This window comes from Tenrec ecaudatus, chromosome 1, assembly GCF_050624435.1.
Source record: "Tenrec ecaudatus isolate mTenEca1 chromosome 1, mTenEca1.hap1, whole genome shotgun sequence".
NCBI classification, from domain to species: Eukaryota; Metazoa; Chordata; class Mammalia; order Afrosoricida; family Tenrecidae; genus Tenrec; species Tenrec ecaudatus.
Window position 1 is genome coordinate 67,300,178 of NC_134530.1, and position 19,145 is coordinate 67,319,322.

Below are 19,145 nucleotides of genomic sequence, written 5' to 3' on the forward strand. Positions count from 1 at the left end.
AAGATACACGTTGGGCTTTCCCTGTCATCCACAGTTTTCTGCTATGGACTTTTTAATGATTTTGACTGTATGCCACATTCCCCTCACCACCACCCCCCACTACCCAGGACCTTCTAATGTGATTTTTTTTTCAGAGTAGTTGGTCGTGATAACGGGGCACCATCTAGACCAGCAGTTCTCAACCTGTGGGTCGCGACCCCTTTGGGAGGGATCGAACAACCCTTGCACAGGGGTCACCTGATTCATAACCGTAGCAAAATTACAGTGATGAAGTAGCAGCAAAATAATGTGGTTGGGGGGGGGGTCACCACCACACGAGGAACTGTATTCAAGGGTGGTGACGTTAGGAAGGTTGGGAACCACTGGTCTCGATCTTCCAGGCTCAGGGGCGTGGAGGCTGAGGCCCATGTGGTCTGTGAGTGCCTGGGACTAATTGCCGCTGTACATCTTCAGTCTCTTCCCTCTTCTTTCCTCCTGGGGGTGAGACAGGAGTAGTTGCCCCTGCATTATCTTCCAATACTCACCGTCAGCCGGTGAAGGTCTCCGCTAGACAGATTAAGAACCTGAGGCCCAGAGATATGACAGAACTGTCCTTGGGACTTGGCGCCCTGGTGACATGGTGGTTACATGTTGGGCTGCTAACCGTAAGATCAGCAATTCGAAACTGCCAGATGCTCTTCAGGAGAAGACAGGGCTTTCTACTCCGTTAAACAGTTACAGTCTCAGAAGTAGTGAAGTCACCGTTACAGAGTGACTGTGAGTCAGCACTGATTCAACAGTAGTGAACTTGAATTTGGCAGTGAGGGATTAGGTGTTGGAGAGCAAGCAGAACTCAGCCATACACCCAGGTTCTTATAACTGTTGCTTCAGGTACTGTCGAGCTACATGTGGGCTCAGAGTGACTCCACGTGACACAGTAGAACTGCGCAGAGAGTTTTCTGGCTGTGACCCTTACAAGAGCTGATCCCTGCGGGGAAGGCCTTCTCCCGCACAGCGCCTGGCTGGGTTTGAGCGGTCGGTCCTGCGTTGACAGCCAAACACTAGACTGTCGCACTGCTAGGGCTCCCTCCTTTGACTCTAGACCCTGACTTTGGAGGAGGGGTGCCTTCAAGGTGAAATGGAGGAAGTTGCCACATGGCCCGCCCCCCTCCTCGGTATTAACCCGAGAGAAATGAAACCTGTCCACACAACACTCGGACCTAGATGCTTACAGCTACGCTGTTCATACTGGTCACAATAGTGGAAGCAATCTCACGCTCATCGACTGAGGAGGGTGAAACCAAGCGAAACCGAACCATGCAATGGTGGATTCTCCAGCTAGAGAAGGAATGCAGTGTTGCTGGCCCCCGCTACCATGTACCAGCTTTGGGCATAGCTTGCAAAGTGAACAGAATCAGACGTTAAAGGTCGCATCTTTAGGGGACCACACGAGGCAAGTAGAGAGAGAAAGGAACTCGATTAGTGGTTGCCAGGGGTTGAGGAAGAGGGCAAAGGGAGGAGAGAAAAGATGAAATGCAGGATCCCGTTGCCTGATTTCCGCCCCCAGGTTTTGTGGTAGATCCAGGCATGTCTGAAGTGTGGTCTTGGGCATTCTAAAGGGAAAAAGAGGCCACCTTCCTAATGTTGATTTGGCTACTTCTGGATAGAAGTTCTTCTCCAAGCCTCTTCCTTATGCCTACTGAACCATACTCAGGGTCTCGCTCTCAGATTTGCCTATCACTTTCATGTCACCATCATCCTCATTTACAGAGCAGTGAAGTCACAGGTCTGTCTGATTCCAGAGTGCCTGTATGGGATGCCCTTCTCACAACAAGCCGCCAACCCTCCCCTGGCCTCCCTGCGTCTGGCCTAGTTCAGATGAAAATGGCAAGGTCCCCTGGCTCCTCACTGTCCTGCTGCTTCATCACACTGGTCTGCCTGCAAATGCTGGCGCAAGGATCAGGTAAGGGTTTCTGAACCTAAAGCTTTCCCTGTCTGAAGGGGCCCTGGTGACATAGAGAGTGCACACTGGCAACTGATGGCAAGGTCAGCTGTTTGAATCTCCTTGGAGTCTCTGAAACTCACAAATGGAGTCCTACTCTGTCCTAGGGGTTGCTATGCGTCGGCATCAACTTGATGACAGGGTTTGGTTTTATGTTTGTCCCCCTTCCCCCCCCCCTCCCCCCAGTCTGAGACACCTGATGATGAAGACCGGGCCTGTGACCTTATTTCTTCTTGGCTTCAGTTCTTCCTAGGTCTTTCCAAAGCCCCCCGTGAGCTTTGTTCTCCCCACGGAGCCCTTCCTTCCTCATCCCTTTCCTCCTGCCCTCTCAAGTGCGATTTCCCACCCTTCCCAAGTGATGCTTTCTTTTTCGTCCTCACCGCACAGGGGACGCCAGCAAGTTCCACCTTGCCCCCCTAGGGGGCACAGCCGAGCTGCTCTGCCCCCTCTCTCTCTGGCCAACCCTGGAGCCCACGGAGGTGAGATGGCAGCGATCTCCACCCCCCCAGCTCTCCCAGGCTGTCCACATCTTCCGGAATGGGAGAGACTGGGATGAAGGTCTGCTGCCCGAATATAAGGGCAGGACCGAGCTGGTGAGAGATGCCCGCGAGGGAGGTGTCACTTTGAAGATCCGAGACGTCCGGCTAGAAGACCGAGGACAATACTACTGTCAGGTCCAGATCAGCAACCTGAGCCGAGAGGGCAGCGTGAGCCTGCAGGTGGCAGGTGAGGATGAGGTCAAGGGGTCTCAAGCCATGTGTGGGTGATGGGATGAGCCTAGTCAGAACCTTCCTTGTCTTTCCATGTCTAGACTTTTCTTTCATCGGCAATGCACACTTTCAACTTGCCCGGCTGGTGCAGCCAGGGCCCTGGTCCCAGTGTTTCTGATAAGGCAGGAACCTGACTTTTGGAGCACACAGATAATTAAACACGACTAAGGACCATTCGTGACCTTTACAACGTGGTGGCTCTGTCCCTGGCTTTTCTGTCTGCAGCTCTTCTTCCTTCGCCCGTTATCTGGGAGCTCACAGTGACTGTAAGAACATAGCCCCAGGCACCAGAATCCCCAGTTACAATAAAAGTTTACTTCTAATGAATGGTTCCTGTGCTGAGTACGGAAGGGTCATGAAAGTAGAGATGAGGGTTTCTTCAACTACATTCAATATTATTTTAAATGTTGGTCACCCCAAACTATGCATGTCTTTGTATGAGTGGATGGTTATGTATTGATCTGCTAACCACAAGGTCAGCTGTTTGAAACCCCACTGCCCATCGGGAGAAAGAGGAGGCTTTCTCTTCCTGGTAGGAACCCTGGTGGGGTAGTGGTTACTCATTGGGCTTCGATCCTCATGGTCGGCAGTTCGAAGCCACCAGCGCTCTGCAGGAGAAAGACTAGACCTTCTACTCCTATTCACAGTTATAGTCTCAGACACGCCAGGGGGTCTCATGAGTCAGCATGACTCGATAGCAGTAAGTTTGGTTCTTCAGTTTCTACTCCTGTAAGAAGTTCCACTCTTGGAAACCCACGAGGGCAGGTCTAGGTGTCCTATAGAGTTACTATGAGTTGGAATCAAGTTGCAACGTGTTTGGAGTTTGGGGGATGAAGCCGCACTGGGAGGAGCCCGTTGCAGTTACATAATGTGCCTTTCATGTTCACTCCTGGAAGCTGGGGGGTGCGGGGGGGCCACCTCCCTTGACTAGACCCTGCCCATCCACTCCTGGATGGGTTCAGGCAGGCGTTCTCTCCTCTTCAGTTCTAGGTTCTGACCCTTACATCCACGTGAAGGGCTACGACGCTGGATGGATCCAGCTGGTGTGCAGGTCGGTGGGATGGTACCCAAAGCCTTGGGCCGAGTGGAGGGGCCCTCAAGACAGAGTGCTTCCATCCCTGTCAGAGGCCCACACTCTGGAAGAAGCAGGACTATTCCGAACAGCAGTGTCCAGCAGAGTCAGGGACAGCACTCTGGGAAATGTGTCCTGTGTCATCCACAACGCAGCCCTGGGTCAAGGCAAAACAGCGGTCATGGTCATTGCAGGTAAAAGCTGAGCCAGAAGTTAGGTTTGAAGCACCTGGTAGTTTCAGAGACAACACCTATTTTTTAAAATTTAATTTTATTGGGGGGGGGGGTCTTACAGGCCTTATCACAATCCATACATCTATCCACTGTGTCAAACACATCTGTACATATATTGTCATCATCTTTTTCTAAACATTTTCTTGCTATTTGAGCCCTTGGTATCGGCTCATTCTCCCCCCTACTCCCTCCCCCATGTCCCCTTGATAATTTATAAATTATTCTTTTTTTAAAATGTATTACACTGACAGCTGTCTCCTTTCACCCACTTTTCTGCTGTCTGTTCCCCTGGGGGGGGCATATGCCTATTATTGTGATTGGTTCCCCCTCACGCTCCCCCTTCCCTTACCCTCCTATGATCGTTGCTCCCCTTATTGGTCATGGGGGGAGGTTATCTGTTCTGGATTTCCTGTGATGTGGGCTCTTATTTGTACCATATACATCCTCTGGTCTAGCCAGATTTGTAAGATAGAATTGGGGTCATGATAGTTGGAGGCGGGGGGAGGAAGCATTAAAGAACTAGAGGAAGGTTGTATGTTTTGTTGGTGCTATACTGCACCCTGACTGGCTCATCTCTTCCTTGTGGCCCTTCTTACAGGGGGTGTCCAATTGACTACTAATGGACTTTAGGTCTCCACTCTCCCCTCCCCCTCATTCCCATTGATATGATTTTTCTGTTTGTTTTGTTTTGGGTCTTTGATGCCTGATACCTGATCCCATCTACACCTCATGATCACACAGGCTGGTGTGTTTCTACCATGTGGGCTTCTGAGCTAGATGACTGCTTATTTATCCTCAAGCCTCAAAGACCCCAGATGCTATCTCTTTTGATAGCCGGGCACCATCAGCTTTCTTCACCACACTTGCTTATGCACCTGATTTGTCTTCAGCGATCGTGTCAGGGAAGGTGAACATCACAGAGTGTCCTGTTAGTAGAACAGTGTTCTTGCATTGAGGGAGTACTTGAGTGGAGGCCCAACGAGATAACACCTATTGTAGCAGAAACTTTAGGATACAAATAACCTTAAGGATTTTTGAAAATTCTGAATAAAACATGTTTAGTGTCAAAAACTTGGGAAGAATACAGAAAAACTTTAAAGAAAACAAAATTTTAAAAAAGGGCAGAGAATGAGAGCTAACATTTGCTTCATTTCCTTCTGTATCTTTGAGTGTGTATGCTCATACACATGTATTCTCATGCCTGTTTTCACACTCCATGTATGGCATCACGACACTTACATCTTTGTCATAATCGTTTGTTGCCATCACCCTTAAGTCATTCTCTGCAATATCTTTTTAAGGGCCGCAGAATATCTCGCTGTGTGGCTATAACACGCAAAATGTATCCCCGTCCTATCTCTGGCTCTCTGGATGGTTGCCAATTTTCCCTCATATTGTAACGAATGGTGCAATCACTTACACGTACTTTGGGAATGATTCTAAGATTCTAAGCATTTTCTTATCATTTCTTGGAATGAATGGGCCAAAGGGTGTGCACATTTGAGAGACCCTTGCCTTGGAGGTGTCATGGCTATGCACTGGGGTGTGTACTGCAAGGTCAGTGGCTGGAAACCACCAGCCACTCCTTGGGAGAAAGACAAGAATTTCTATCCCCATCAAGAGTTACAGTCTGGAGCTCACAGAGGCGGTTCTACCCTGTCCTATAGGGCTGGGATGGACTCATCGGCGGTGAGTTTGTTTTTCTGATGTGTGGAGTTCTGTGGCCGAGAAAGGTGGTTTTACATCCAAGGAAGGTAGTCTGTGGCCTGGGGGCCCGAGGGAAGGGATCATGGGCTTCCATGAACCCCCTCCTTCTCCTGCCTCTGTCCTCTTCCTCTTCTCTTACACTGCCATTGCCCCTCACTGAGGGATTCCTGTTTTATATGTCTGATTCCTTTAAATCTCGCTGCAACCCAACGAGATCAATAAGGTCATCATTTTGTGTTCCAGCTGAGGCGAACCAGACTCACAGAGGCTTGGTTCCTTGCCCAGACTTGGTCCCTTGTCACCCAGTAGTTGAACTGGGACTCATAGCTTATGCTCTTATCACTGGTCACAATGCCTCTTCTGTTCTTTTTGTCTCTTATCTATTACTTCCTTCCTTGCTCTTTTCCTGCCTGCCTCGGCCACAGGCTTGAGACTGTAGCATGAGAGAAAGCATGTTGCTCCTGCTGATAGTGCTCAGGGCTGCTCCAGGGCAAAGGGGAAGTCAGGCCTGATCTCTGGGAAGAGCACCTACATTCTCAGCCATCTCTGGGTGATTTTCCCATTGAACTATAGGGCAGGGGAAGGGGTGAGTCAGAAGCTCCGTATGTCCAGGGAAGACCTTCTAAATTCTGTATCTGAGACGGGGCCCAGGGCGTGAGAGTGATTCCCAGACACCTCCCTAAGAGTAGGCGTTGATGGTTTCTGTTTCAGCTCCATCTCTGGGGAGAGTCTCCTCCTCCATGGTGGCACTTGCTGTGGTTCTGTCTGTCCTGGCCCTACTCCTCGTGGCAGGCATTTATCTCATCTGGAAGCAAAGAAGAACAAAAGGTAACCGAGTGGAGAGGGAGCCCAGGCTGGCAGGTGCTGGCCAGGGAGCCCAGGGCTGGAGCTTCTCTGGGGAGAGCCAAGGAGGAAGTAGGGGTGGATATGACACTTGTCCCTTGGACGGAGACCCGGCAAGTTGGCTGGGAGAAAACTGGTACAGCCATGCACTGGTCACTCACATTGAAGAGGGACTTACAGAAACAGCAGAGCTGTGCCCTCGTCCTTTGAGCAAGAAGGAAATCACCCTTTCCATCTTGCCAGGCTCGGGAGCAAGATGAGGCTTTCTACTCTCGTCACGAGTTACCATGTTGGGAACCCACAGGGGCAGTTCTATCCTGTCCTAAGAGTCAGAACTCACTCAGTTGTAGAGAGTTTCATCTTGCCAGTCAATGAGCCCTGGTGGTGCTTGGGTTGAGTGTAGGCCTGCTAACCACAAGGTTAGTGGTTCAAACCTGCCAGTCTACTCTGCAGGAGCAAGATGAGGTTGTCTGGAACACATGCGAACTTCAAGGAGCTGTTCCACTCTGTCTTCTAGGGTCTCTATGAGTCAGAATTGACTCGGTGGCAAAGGGTTTGGTTTTGATTTGTCATGCCAGTCATCTAATTAATTGAGAAATCCAATGACATCAATTGAATAAAATCCTCATAAACGTATTTGAATTTCACAGCATCTTAGGTTTGGAAAGGATTTTGAAAGGCATGTGACCCAGTATTCCTTCTTCAATCTGACAATTTGGAGATTCTCTAATTCTCGCAAAGGAGTCCCTGGTAGCTTAGATGGTTAGTGCCTGGCTGCTAACTTGGGATTGGTGATTCAAATGCACCCAGAGGTGCCATAGAAGAAAGGTTTGGTCATGTGCTTCCAAAAGGACATGGTCATTAGACACCCATGGAGCACAGGTCTACTCGGCTACACAGAATCCCTGGGAGTCAGGGCTGCCCTTCCAGCAATGGGGAGCTGGCAATCCTTCGAATGCTCCCATTGCCGCAGGGCTGCACAGCAAAGTCCTGCTGGTGCAGCTGGGGCATCTCTGGGATTGACCTCTCCCTGGACAATTCTACCCTTCCTTAAAGTGACCTGACATCTCTCTCTCTTTCCTCCCCCCTCTCCCCTGCTTCCAGAGAAGCTTCTTTATGAACAGGCGACGGAGGTAGGTGAGTGTCCTGGGCTGGGTGAGAACACTTCTCTGTTTCGCTCATTTCTGTATTCTTACTGCTCACTCACCTGATTTAATTCCAACCTCTGCAGTCTTTGGCAGTGGAGTTGAGGGTTTAAATATGTTCTTTACAGTTTGACAACTCTTGCTTGTAAACGCTTGCCTTCCAGCATGTTTGGTGAGTTTTTGAGTCTGTGCTCATTGTTTGACCTTGTTCTGTGAGACTTATGAAGATCTAATGTGAGGGACGTTGTTATTCATTCAACAAATAGTTGATCATTGTCTACGAAATGCCCCTGATCCCATGAGGTGCTGGGATGACAATGGTGAGTCCAAATGGAAGTGCTTGCCCCCTGGAGCTTTCTGCCTTGCCAGGAAGGTATTTAGAAATTAAATAACAAACAAATGTAGAACTTCAAGTATGATAAGTACCAGGAATGGAAATCCAGAGTTCTGGTGGCATAATGTGGTGATGCATTGGGCTGCGATCCAAAAGGTCTTCAGTTCAAAACCGCCATCAGTTCCTTTGGAGAAAGATTAGGCTTTCTACTCCTATGAAGAGGTGTAGTCTCAGAAACGCACAGGGGCAGTTCTACACTGTCCTATAGTGTTGCTATGTGTGTTAGTCTGGGTTGACTAGAGAAACAAATTCATAGACACCCATGTGTATAACAAAGAGCTTTATACAAAAGAGCAATTGTACATTGAGAAAACATTCCAGCCCAGTTCAGATCAAGTCCATAAGTCTGATATTAGCCCATATGTCCTGTACTAGTCCAAAAATTCCTCTTTAGACTCACGCAGCACATGCAGTGATGCCAAGTGCCGGAAGACCACAGGCTGGTGGGTAGAAAGCCTTGTGGATCCAGTGGCAGTGGAAGCCTCTCAACGCTGGCACGGGTCTCCACATGTCTGTTCCAGCTCTGAGTGTCTCAATGGCAGGAAGGGGACGGCAGAGAGAGTGGGTCTGACCTCCAGTGAGCTATTTATCTCCATTGAGCCTCCAAATGAGGTCATCAAGCTGTGGCTTGGTTGACAGGCTGAACTCAACAGGAGATGATGTAACTTCCACACTATGAGTCAGCATTGACTCGATGACGGTGAGTTTGCGTTAGTGTTTGGTCCGGAAATGATGACCAGAAAAATCCAATCAAGGTTGCGGGACCAAGAAGACTTCCTCCAGGAAGCGAACTTGAGCTGAAAGATGGGCAGGCATGACTGACTGGAAGAGGGACAGAGAGCCATGTGCAGCAGAGAGGTTCAGCTTGAGTGAAGACATGTGGCCAGGACAGAGCAGTGCTCATCCAAGGAGTTGAAAAGGTGCCAAGGTGCGGAGGCTGGGAGTTAGGCAGACAGAGGCTAGACCATCTGAATCGCTGGGTGGTGCAAAGGGTTAACACCCTCTACTGTTGAAGGAAGAGAGGAAAGTTTGAATCTAACCAGATTTGAAGGAAAGGCCTGACAAGCTACTTGTGAAAAATCAGCCAGCAAGAAACTCTTCTGCCACACATGAGCTGCCAGGACAGGATTGACCTAATGGCCGCTGGCGTGAGCCCGCTTTGTCAGTCTTGCTAAAGAGCTGAGCTCTTTTCCTGAAAGCAGTGGTGAAGCGCAGTGATTAGAGTTGTGTTCCGAGGAGCGCTTGCTGATTTTCGTGTTGGGAAAGACCAGAGAGCAAGAGAGGGACGAGAGGGCAGCTGCAGAGGGCATTGCTGGCCTCCCGATTCAAGGTGGAGGAGGCAGAATAGCACACGGGGTCGGGCTTGAAAGCAGGTCACGGCAGCAGGAATGAGGGACTCGCAAGGCACCACCCGAGGATCTCATGTTCTCCCCCTTTTCTTCTTTCAGAGAATCTTCTCTCGGATCATGCAAAAGAAAAAGGTAACTATCTGTCCAGAGTAAGGGCCTGGGGACAAATGACATATTTTTTCCCCTCTTCCTACATAAACGATGAGTCTCTTATTAAATATACATTTTAGATATGAAAAATACTATTATCTTTTCATTCCACGTTTCCATGAACTTCCTGAATGCCCCTCCATTGAGATGGCTAATCTGGCTAGTGGAAAGGAGGGGAGGTACAAACCTGTCCAGCGGCCCCTTGGAAGGCGTGGTGGTCTGATTCTGGAAAGGTCCCAGCCTAGAACACCCTAGGGAGCTGCTCTTCTCTGCACTCAGAGGGTTCGACTCGGCAGCCACTAACATTCGCCAGCATTGATAATCACGGGGGTTAGTTTCCAATGGCCAAGAACCGTGGGACGGGTGGCAGAGGGAGCAGTGTGCCCAGGGCCCAGGTACATAGCTCTGGAAGATCACCAATCCCCTCCATCAACCTTTCCACCAACGATGTCCAAAGCAAGTCCATAGCTATTTTTAAAAGGATATTCATATGACAGTGTGGCGCACATGATCCTCTCTCGGGGCTCCACATGTCCTCTGCATCGAGAGAAGGGGCGTGGTGCGGCGGGGGGCTCCCGGCCCTGCATGAGCTGCCCCTGGCTCTGGTCACAGCTCTGCCTGCCAGGTACTGGCACTTCGCCACCTGAGCCCCAGGTTCATCCATTAAATGGAGATACAAACCCTCGCACGTGACTGTTGTTTGAATATCCAAAAGGACTGTCTTTCAAGAACTCCTAGCCCCTGGCTGGAGCAGAGAGGGCTCTTGTCCCTTACTGGTATCCCATCAGTCACTAAATGTTTGCTCTGGGGGAGGATGGAGGCCATGTTTGCGAGACAGCAGGGCTTCTGCCCTTTGCAGTCTAGCTAGGAAGACAGTCATTGGCTCTGAAGTGGCGCTCTGTGATTTCCACATCTCCCTCTTCCTCGAGCTGGTGAATGTGTGGGCTGCTCACTGCAGGGACCCTATGGCTACTCTGTCCAGGAGGTCAGGTGTCATGGAGCAGCTCCGACTCGGGAGTCAGACAGACTTGAGTCTAAATCCTGCCTCTTTGGCCACTTCCTAGCTGGATGATCTTGGGCAAATTTCCATGTTCCTCTGAGCCCCAGGCTCCCCTCTGTAAGATAAGTGTGTGAGATGATTCAGTGCCTGGCTCATCATCAAACCAGTTCCTGGCCACTGAGCTGATGCCAATCCATAGGTTGGCATCCCCTCTCACTTCGGGTTTGAAAGCCCTTATTAAAATCTGTGCTTCTGCCAGATGAACCAGGGTATACACAAAAGATGACACATTTTCTTAGAGCAAGAATTGTCCTTTAAAATAGCTTGGGGGCAGTGTTGTCACTTAACATTGTTTTATGTGAAAGCAAACAATAGTATGTTATGGGGCAAAATTCAGAATCATTATGATTTTTGAGATAAAACACACTCTAAAGATACACACCCTATGTTTATACCGTATGGCCATGCGATATGCTCTAGATTCCATCCTCCTCCCACCCCCCAGTTCATCATGGGAGACGAGGTTTGAAACGTAAAGTAGTGTATGCCAATACCTTGCACAGTGCCTGCGGGGAATGTGGTTACATGGCAACCATTATTATTGACGCAATAATGGTCATGATGATTGAATGTCTATAGATGATACACTAACTGGAGGAGCCCTGGTGGTGCAGCGGTTGGGTGCTCAGCTGATAGCAGAGAGGTCTGTGATTCACACCCACCAGCTGCTCCAGGAGAGAGAAGACCAGGCGACCTGCTTCCTTAAAGGGTCCACTCTCGCCCACTCACTGCGGTGGAGTTGATTCTGACCCAGAGCCACCCTGTAGGACAGGATAGAACTTGCCCTGGGCGTTTCTGAGGCGGTAGCTCTTTACTGGAGTAGAAAATCTTGTCTTTCTCCTGCAGAGTGGCTGGTGGCTTTGAACTGCTGACATTGTAGTTGGTAATGTAACCACTACTCCTCTAGTGCTCCCAGTGGGGCAGTTCTGCTCCATCCTGTGGGGTTCCGCCGAGTCACCACCGACTCAGTGGCACACAGCGCTAGCATACACCAACTGTGGCTTGTGAAATGGCAGCAAAGAACAGGCTCAGGCCCAGATGGGGACCCAGCACACAGCGGAACGGAAAGGAGACCAGACAGACAAAAAGGAAGGGAAGAGGAAGGAAGACGCCAGGTTTTGGGCAGCCAGGATCAACAGCAGAGTGGTACCAACCCAGGGGAGGCTGGAGGTCAGACCTCCGGGTCACATGACCGATGGAGAGTCTCCTTCCTTACCGTCTCCTAGATGCCAGCATGAGCCCACTTTCCGGGACCCTTGCTCACATCTCTCTCTCTCTCTCTCTCTTTTTTTCCTTCCAGGAAGACTCCACAAAGGCCTCAGTAAGTCCCGGTCCTCGTGCACAGCCCTCCTCGGTGGGCATCCTTGCCTGCCTCAGGATAAGGGCCTCAGTTTCACTGACACTTTCTGCCCAGGACAGAAGGGAGGAGGCAAGGGTACTTCAAGCCAGAAGAATGGAGATTGTGTGTGTGTGTGTGTGTGTCTTAAGGACCTCTTTCCTCAAGTATCTTCTGCTTCTCTTATACAACTATTATTTCGTTCAAAATAGGATATATATATATATATATATGTCAAAAAAGAGGCGTAGCTCTCACAGGTGAGGCCAATCTGGACGTCCCCTTTCATACTCAGCCATGGTATTCCCTCAGCTGGCTAGATCCTCATTAAACTGAGGTTTGGGGCTAGTACTTCTCAGTTTCATGTAAAGGACTCTCTTTTTTAACATTAGAAGTCCAGGCCAGTGACAGGCCTATTTTAATTTACATTGACAACATTTACATAACCAAATTGCATAGGAAAGTAGCCACAGAGCCCTGGGTGCTGCAAAACGTGTCCAACTGGCTGCCTGGACCCACCGGAGGGCCCCTTAGAAGAAGGCGTGGAGATCTTTGAAATGGCCATGCTCTATTGGATTGCTACACTGCACACTCAAGGTGGCCAGATCGACTTGTGCCAACTCACAATGGCAGTGCCTGTGCAGAGCATGGGAAAAGTAACAGATGTCCCTGAATTGCACACTTAGCAATGGTTTAAAGTGGCACCTGTCTTGTTGATTTTACCACAATTTAAAAAATCAAATAGCAATTCGGGAATAGCTTCGAATAGACTTCTATTTCATGCACCCGCCCCCCTGCCTGCACTCACGGACTCATTATGTCTATGTGGAGACATGCTAGTGCGTCAGTGTGCAGCCAGGGATGGGCTCATAGCAGGTTGTGTTGACTGTGTGGTAAGTAACTGGGGACCCATGGTCCATGCTAGACTATGGCCATTGCCCTGGGGGCATTCTAGGTTACAGGGGCATTCTGGGACCTTGCTAATGAGGGTCTGTGCTGAGCGTGTAGTCAGGATGGGGCTGGGACACTATGTGAATCTAGAAGCCCATATTCTGATTTGTCCAACTGTTTTTGTTCTCCAGAGAAACTCCGGAGTGAACTGAGTAAGTTTCCTGTGTTCTTACCTTCCATCCCGACTTACCTCCCGTTGACCCTGTGTTTCTGGTGATTGGGAGCTCATCCCACTTCTTCTTTTCTAGAGTTGAAGAGAGCTGCAGCAGACTCAGGTGAGGTGCCTTGTTAAAAATTATTTTTTATAAATCTGTAGAGTTTCATTAAAATACAACCTGACAGCACAGAGCATGGCATTTACATTTAAACCAAGTTTTCACAGGAATCTGACACTTGCCTAAAACGTTTACAATGTAACTCTAGATGCAATTTGCACGATGTCAAAAACTGATCTAATGATGAATCCCATGATTCAAGACAAAGCTTTGGGTTATTGGTTAATTCATTTTTTCCCCTTTTTTAAAGTGAACCACCAACCCAGTGTGAAAGTTTACTCCCGAGAATAGGGCTTTTAAAATCTTTCCACCCTTGAATTGATTCAAGGAAATTTGGGCTGTTGGTGATTGAACTCTGATGCCAATAGTGGTGAGATGCCTTTTACCCCGTGCCTGACCCCAGCGCTGGGGTTTTTCAATTTCTCCATTGCTTTAACCCCGCCCCTTTATGCCTTTCAGGCTGGAGAAGGGCCCGCCTGCACTTCGGTAAGTTACTCAAACTGCCCTGGTGGGTGTCCCAGGAAGCTCCGGAGCTGCTGTCTACTCCGTGTGCCTTTGGAATACAGGGTCGGATTTTAACCAAGTGCGCAGCGAGGGTTTGGATTTTGAATAGCCATTCCCCTTTGTCATATTTTGGAGGGGAATCACATTTAGATTTAGGAAGGCTTTCCTCTTTGAACACTCGGATTGGTTTAATTTCCTTATGGTTTTTCTCTACTCGGATATTTGAGATTTGTAGTTACATTAACTGGTTATTTCTATTTCTTTTTGATGAATTGTCTGTGCGGGGGTCCTATTCTGGCTACTTTTATTTGTGAAGAGTCTTTCCACATGAAGTCTATTAACTAATGATTTTCCTGATGCTCCGTTTCTTTATTGTATGTTTTAAAGTGCTTGCTCCGTGGGATCAGTGTTTTGAGCACACTCATCTTTTCCTCTGTGACCTCTTCCACGCCTTCATGTTCAGGGAACTTCCCCACCCCAAGACTGGGCAGCTGGCCACTCTACGTCACAGCGGCCACACTCTCTTTCTCGACAGCCGGCTTTCTTGGTGGGGGATAGGGCGCAGTCTCAAAGATGAAGGCATTGAGTTAGAGGCCTTAACAATGTCGATAGTCCCAGGGAGGTTTCTGGTTTATTGTGAAACATTTGTACTTTTTGGATTTATTTCTAAAGAATTTGTGGGGGTTTTTTGCTGCTGCTTGCATGACATTTGGGTTTTGTTGTTGTTGTTGTTTTTAACTCTCGGAAAGTCTTTATCTATTTTCTGGGCTGTGCATCTCCTTCCCATTCACACTATCTCCCTGCAGACTGGGTGCAACAAGACTGATTCACTGGTCACTAGAGAGATGCAGGTCAGGAAGATTAGCAGGTCACCTGGGCCACCTCCAGCAACACACACTTCGTTTCACTTGCCATGCAGAATAACCTACTTCCCAGATTTGGGGGAAGGAGTACATTGTGATCCCTATAATACACAATTTTAAGGGAAAAAAAATCCTTCTCTCTACACTAATATTTTAAAATGACCATTATAAGCCATGATTTTAGTCCACAATTCTCATTTTATGAACGGGGCACTGTTGACCGCATTAGCGCATCAACTCTTGTACTGTAGGTGCAGGTGTTAACCCGTTTTAAGGTGGAGGATACTAAGGTAGAGAGGAGGAACTTGTCCAAGGTCACATAACTAGCAAGTAGTGGCCAACCCGAGTCGAACATGGAAGCCTGCGCTTACAGTCACCGGGTTAAGTTCCATTGGACCATAGAAGGCAAAGGCAGCACTTCCTCGGGATTAAGGCAGCCATGTGGACAAACCAAGAAGCGTTCATTCTTTGGTTTTAGCGTTCTGTCCCTACCTGTGTGGGTGGGACCCATGAGCCCAAATGGACCAGCGACAGTCGTTTTAGTCCTAAACCTCACCCCTCACCCCTCTGTGACCCACTCTCCGCAGTGGCCGTGACCCTCGACCCGGACACAGCGCATCCCAAACTGGTCCTGTCGGCGGACCGGAGGTGTGTGCGGCTCGGAGAGCGGAGGCAGCCGGTGGCCGACAACCCGCAGAGGTTTGACTTCGTCGTCAGCGTGCTGGGCTCCGAGCGCTTCACGGCCGGCTGCCACTACTGGGAGGTGCGTGTGCAAGACAAGACCAAGTGGATCCTGGGCGCGTGCAGCGAGTCGGTGAGCAGGAAGGGGAAGGTCACCGCGTCGCCCTCCAACGGACACTGGCTGCTGCGGCAGAGTCAGGGCACCCAGTACGAAGCGCTCACGTCCCCGCAGATCTCCTTCCGCCTGAAAGAGCCCCCACGGTGCGTGGGCATCTTCTTGGACTACGATGCCGGCGTCCTGTCCTTCTTCAACGTGACCGACAGCTCCCACCTCTTCACCTTCACGCACACATTCTCGGGCCCTCTGCGTCCGTTCTTCGAGCCTTGCCTGCACGATGGAGGGAAAAACACGGCCCCGCTGGTCATTTGTTCCCAACTCCAGACTTCAGAGGAACCCAAAGGGAAAGGCCATGCGAATGGAGATGTGTCCTTTAACGTGGACCCTTCCTTACTGCCCCCTCAAGCCGTGGAGTCCTGGCCCTCGGACCTCGGACCTGCTCTGCAGGGGTTCAGGGCACCATTCCTTTAGGAGCATGCCTCAGGTCCTGCTCCCTACCTGCGCGGCGCAGACCCAGGCCCTCGGTGGCAGTGACCGGGCCCAATGGAGGATTCTGGAAGATCTCATCTCCTTACCTCACACCCAGACCCTTTATTGTGTTTTCTGCGTGTGCCACCCTTCTCTCAGGACTTACTTCTGAGCCCCTCCTTCCTGCTGAGGACCACCGGAGAATTCTTGATGCGCAGATGCAGAAGGGTCTGAGTGGAGAGGCTGGCTGCGGGTCCCTGAGCTGCAGCACTGATCAGGGGAATGGGCGCTCTCTCCCAGAGAACTTCTCTCTACCTCATCCTGCCCTTGGGCTTTTAGGCCCGGACTGCTTCTTACTCTGCTTTTGACTTCTCCCTTCAAAGAACGTCTCCCCTCCGCCCAATAGTTGCTATGGATTCTCACGCTCGGACTTCAGGAGAACCGCTCTCCACAGAGCTGTCCACGGCTGATTTGGGGGAAGGGAACTGCCAAGGTTCCTCTGGGTGGACTTGAACTGTCAACCCGAGTATGCTACCCATTTGCCCCACCCACAGCGAATGCCCATGTTTTTAATAGCCAATCTACACACCATGGATGACCACGCACCGGGATTTTAAATGCAGAAGCTAGAATCCTTAAGAGCCTCAGGAGCACAGCCGGAGTTGAGAAGGACAATGTCACAAAGGGCAGCTCCACTGCTTGTGGCCCTGAAAAGCCGTGGCAGATGAGCCGCCCTGGCATGCCGGCCTTTTCACACAAAGGCTTCAGGCCTCTCAGATTCAGGGAGGCCCAGTCAGAAAAAGTGACAGTTTTACCTGCCAACTAGGCGCCTCTTTCACAAGCTTTTGTCTTGTACGCAGCCTCTTAGGTCCAATAGTCTTGCTGGCAAATACGAAGTAGTAAGGAGAAAATACCGAGCCTGGTTTTTTGAGTGTGGCTTGCCGAAAGAGAGCTTGTTACTTTGAAGTCACACCACGTGTTCCACCTGGCCTGCTGGGAACTTACTACCATCAGCTTGCAGAAGGGGACACAGTTCCACCCACAGGAAACTAGTTCTTTCTCCGTGACAGAAATGCTCTGTTAGGGCTCGAGCGCAGTGTGTTGTTGTCGTCGCTTTTGTACAGTTCTTCAATAAAAGCTTTCTTTTTCATTGTTTGACGTGCCGCTCTTCTCCCTGTGAATGACAAGCAGTGAAGGAAGACTTGGGGCTGCGAAGGACAAGCATGGAATTGGTTGCCAAACTGCCCTGAGTCTACCCAAGCATGCTCGAAGCACAGTTAATCAGCCCACAGTGTTCTTCCTCAGTGGGCCTTCTCAGTACGTTTATGTCAACATGTAAACTCATAATGTACATGCTCTTATCAGGTGTCATAGAATTGGCTGCGACCTAAGGTCCCGCAGAATGAAACGCTGCCAGGTCCTGCGCCATTCTCCCAATAGCTGCCGTGGCTGAGCCCACTGTGGTGGCTGCTAATGGTGTACATGAGATATGTATCATTTCTCTCACTTACAGTCCATTTCAAATCTACTTTCCTGAAGATACCAATCTTAAAACCTGCTCACATTGCTCACACTCAGCTCACCCAATGAGAGGATTTACCAGCAGGAATAAGGACGAATGTGTGTGGACCCAGAGGTTCTCTCATTTAATCCTTCCTGTTTACTGGGGGTTTTATAGAGGAGGAAAATGGTACTCTAAATGACTGAGCTGGGATTATGAACCTGGTTTTTCTACCTCTAAAGGGAATGCTGTTTTCTCTGCGCTGAGATGGCATGCAGATAGGAGACACATGTACAAGTCTAACTTAAACAATCAATTCATCTTAAAAAAACAAACCTAAAACTGGAAAATAAAATCCTGACCCCTGAGAGATTTTAGTGGTCCTATTATGTCTGGTTTAATACACAAGTGGTAGGTTTAACGAGGGCCACGTGTGGGACCCAGAAAATGCCTGCACAGGGGCCTTGGGAAAACTGGAGGTGCTTATTTGGACCCAGTACACATAGGTTCATTGAATGACGAGATTGATTAGTTTATCTTTCCATTTCTATCCAATTCTACAATTTGAATGTTTGCAATTATAAGCCTTGCTTCTTTTTGACGGCAAAGTCTGGAGATATAGGAGGCGTTGGCACATTTCTTCCCCAAGGGGGAAGGAGAAGAAGGGAGAGCAGGTCTTCAGTGTCTGCAAGGATTTTTTCTGTGTTGTTTCTTTTTTTAAAAAAAACATTCTTCAAGGTCACCTTTTTCCAGGTCACTGATCTCTGGCAAGGAAGCCATCCGCCCTGTTACTAGTGAGGCTGAACATGAAGCCTGACCAACATGAACCTTCATAGTACACCGCCACGGCTGAACAGGATGTGGTCCAGAGGTGCAAGTGCCAGACATTTACTGCACTACACATCCACCTCTGGGCCACAGGGGGAAATGGGACCCCTGCGTGTAGGTGACCAGATTTTAACATTGGTAAAGCGGGACAGACACCATTGATAAAACTCGTATCCTGGCAAAATAGCCACATGGCAGCGGAAAACCGTCTACCCTAGCTTGTCGTGCATTCTTTCCAAAATTGAGGATATTTTTTTAAAACGCCGCGGGATACGGGACAAATTGTTAAAAATCGGGACTGTTCCCCGAAAGCGGGTCGTCTGGTCACCTGAGGGGTGGGTTGAGCTGTCACCTCTATCCCTTTCCACATCACCCGTCGGCCTCTACCAATGACTGCTTTCAATTATCTTCTTGTAAGCCGAACCAAACAAATACATCATACATTTTTTGTGTGAGAGGCACATGCCAAGTTCTGCTGTATTATCAGGATAGTCAAGGGTCACCAATGCAAACTAAAGAAGAAACTTGTGCTTTCCTGGCACCTTGAGGCTTAGCTTTACATATTCTACAAATTCCGAGGCATGCGGTTCCGCCCTGAGTGATCTGGACTGAAAACCTGAGCGCGCAAGCAACTCTAAAGCCCTTGAAAGGGAATCCGATAGCCCGCGTTTGGTTCTAAACTTTATACAGTTCTTCTCTCAAAACTACAACTCCCAGCGTACCACGAGAGGGGCCAAAGTTGATTGGTAGTTCCGTCTGGCAGTTTGATTTATGACAACCGCTCCACCCAATGACAATGAAGAATCAGCTCCTGAAGCCAATCGCGGCGAAGTAGGGCGGATCCCTCCTGAGTTCCGTCTCCGGCTCCTTCCGAGGCCGGCCGCAGCTGCACTGTCCCTGACGGAGCGGCGGCGGC

General features: G+C 49.5%; 1 protein-coding gene across 1 annotated transcript; it reads left to right on the forward strand.

Annotated features, from left to right (window-relative positions):
* The first annotated feature begins 1,857 nt into the window (after nt 1-1,857).
* On the forward strand, nt 1,858-15,903 carry ERMAP (erythroblast membrane associated protein (Scianna blood group)). The gene is made up of 11 exons (XM_075539424.1): nt 1,858-1,942; nt 2,369-2,707; nt 3,736-4,017; nt 6,475-6,591; nt 7,711-7,743; nt 9,594-9,626; nt 12,005-12,025; nt 13,123-13,143; nt 13,240-13,266; nt 13,726-13,752; nt 15,221-15,903. The coding sequence occupies exons 1-11, from the start codon at nt 1,858-1,860 to the stop codon at nt 15,901-15,903; spliced, it is 1,668 nt and encodes a 555-aa protein (XP_075395539.1).
* The last annotated feature ends 3,242 nt before the right edge of the window (nt 15,904-19,145 follow it).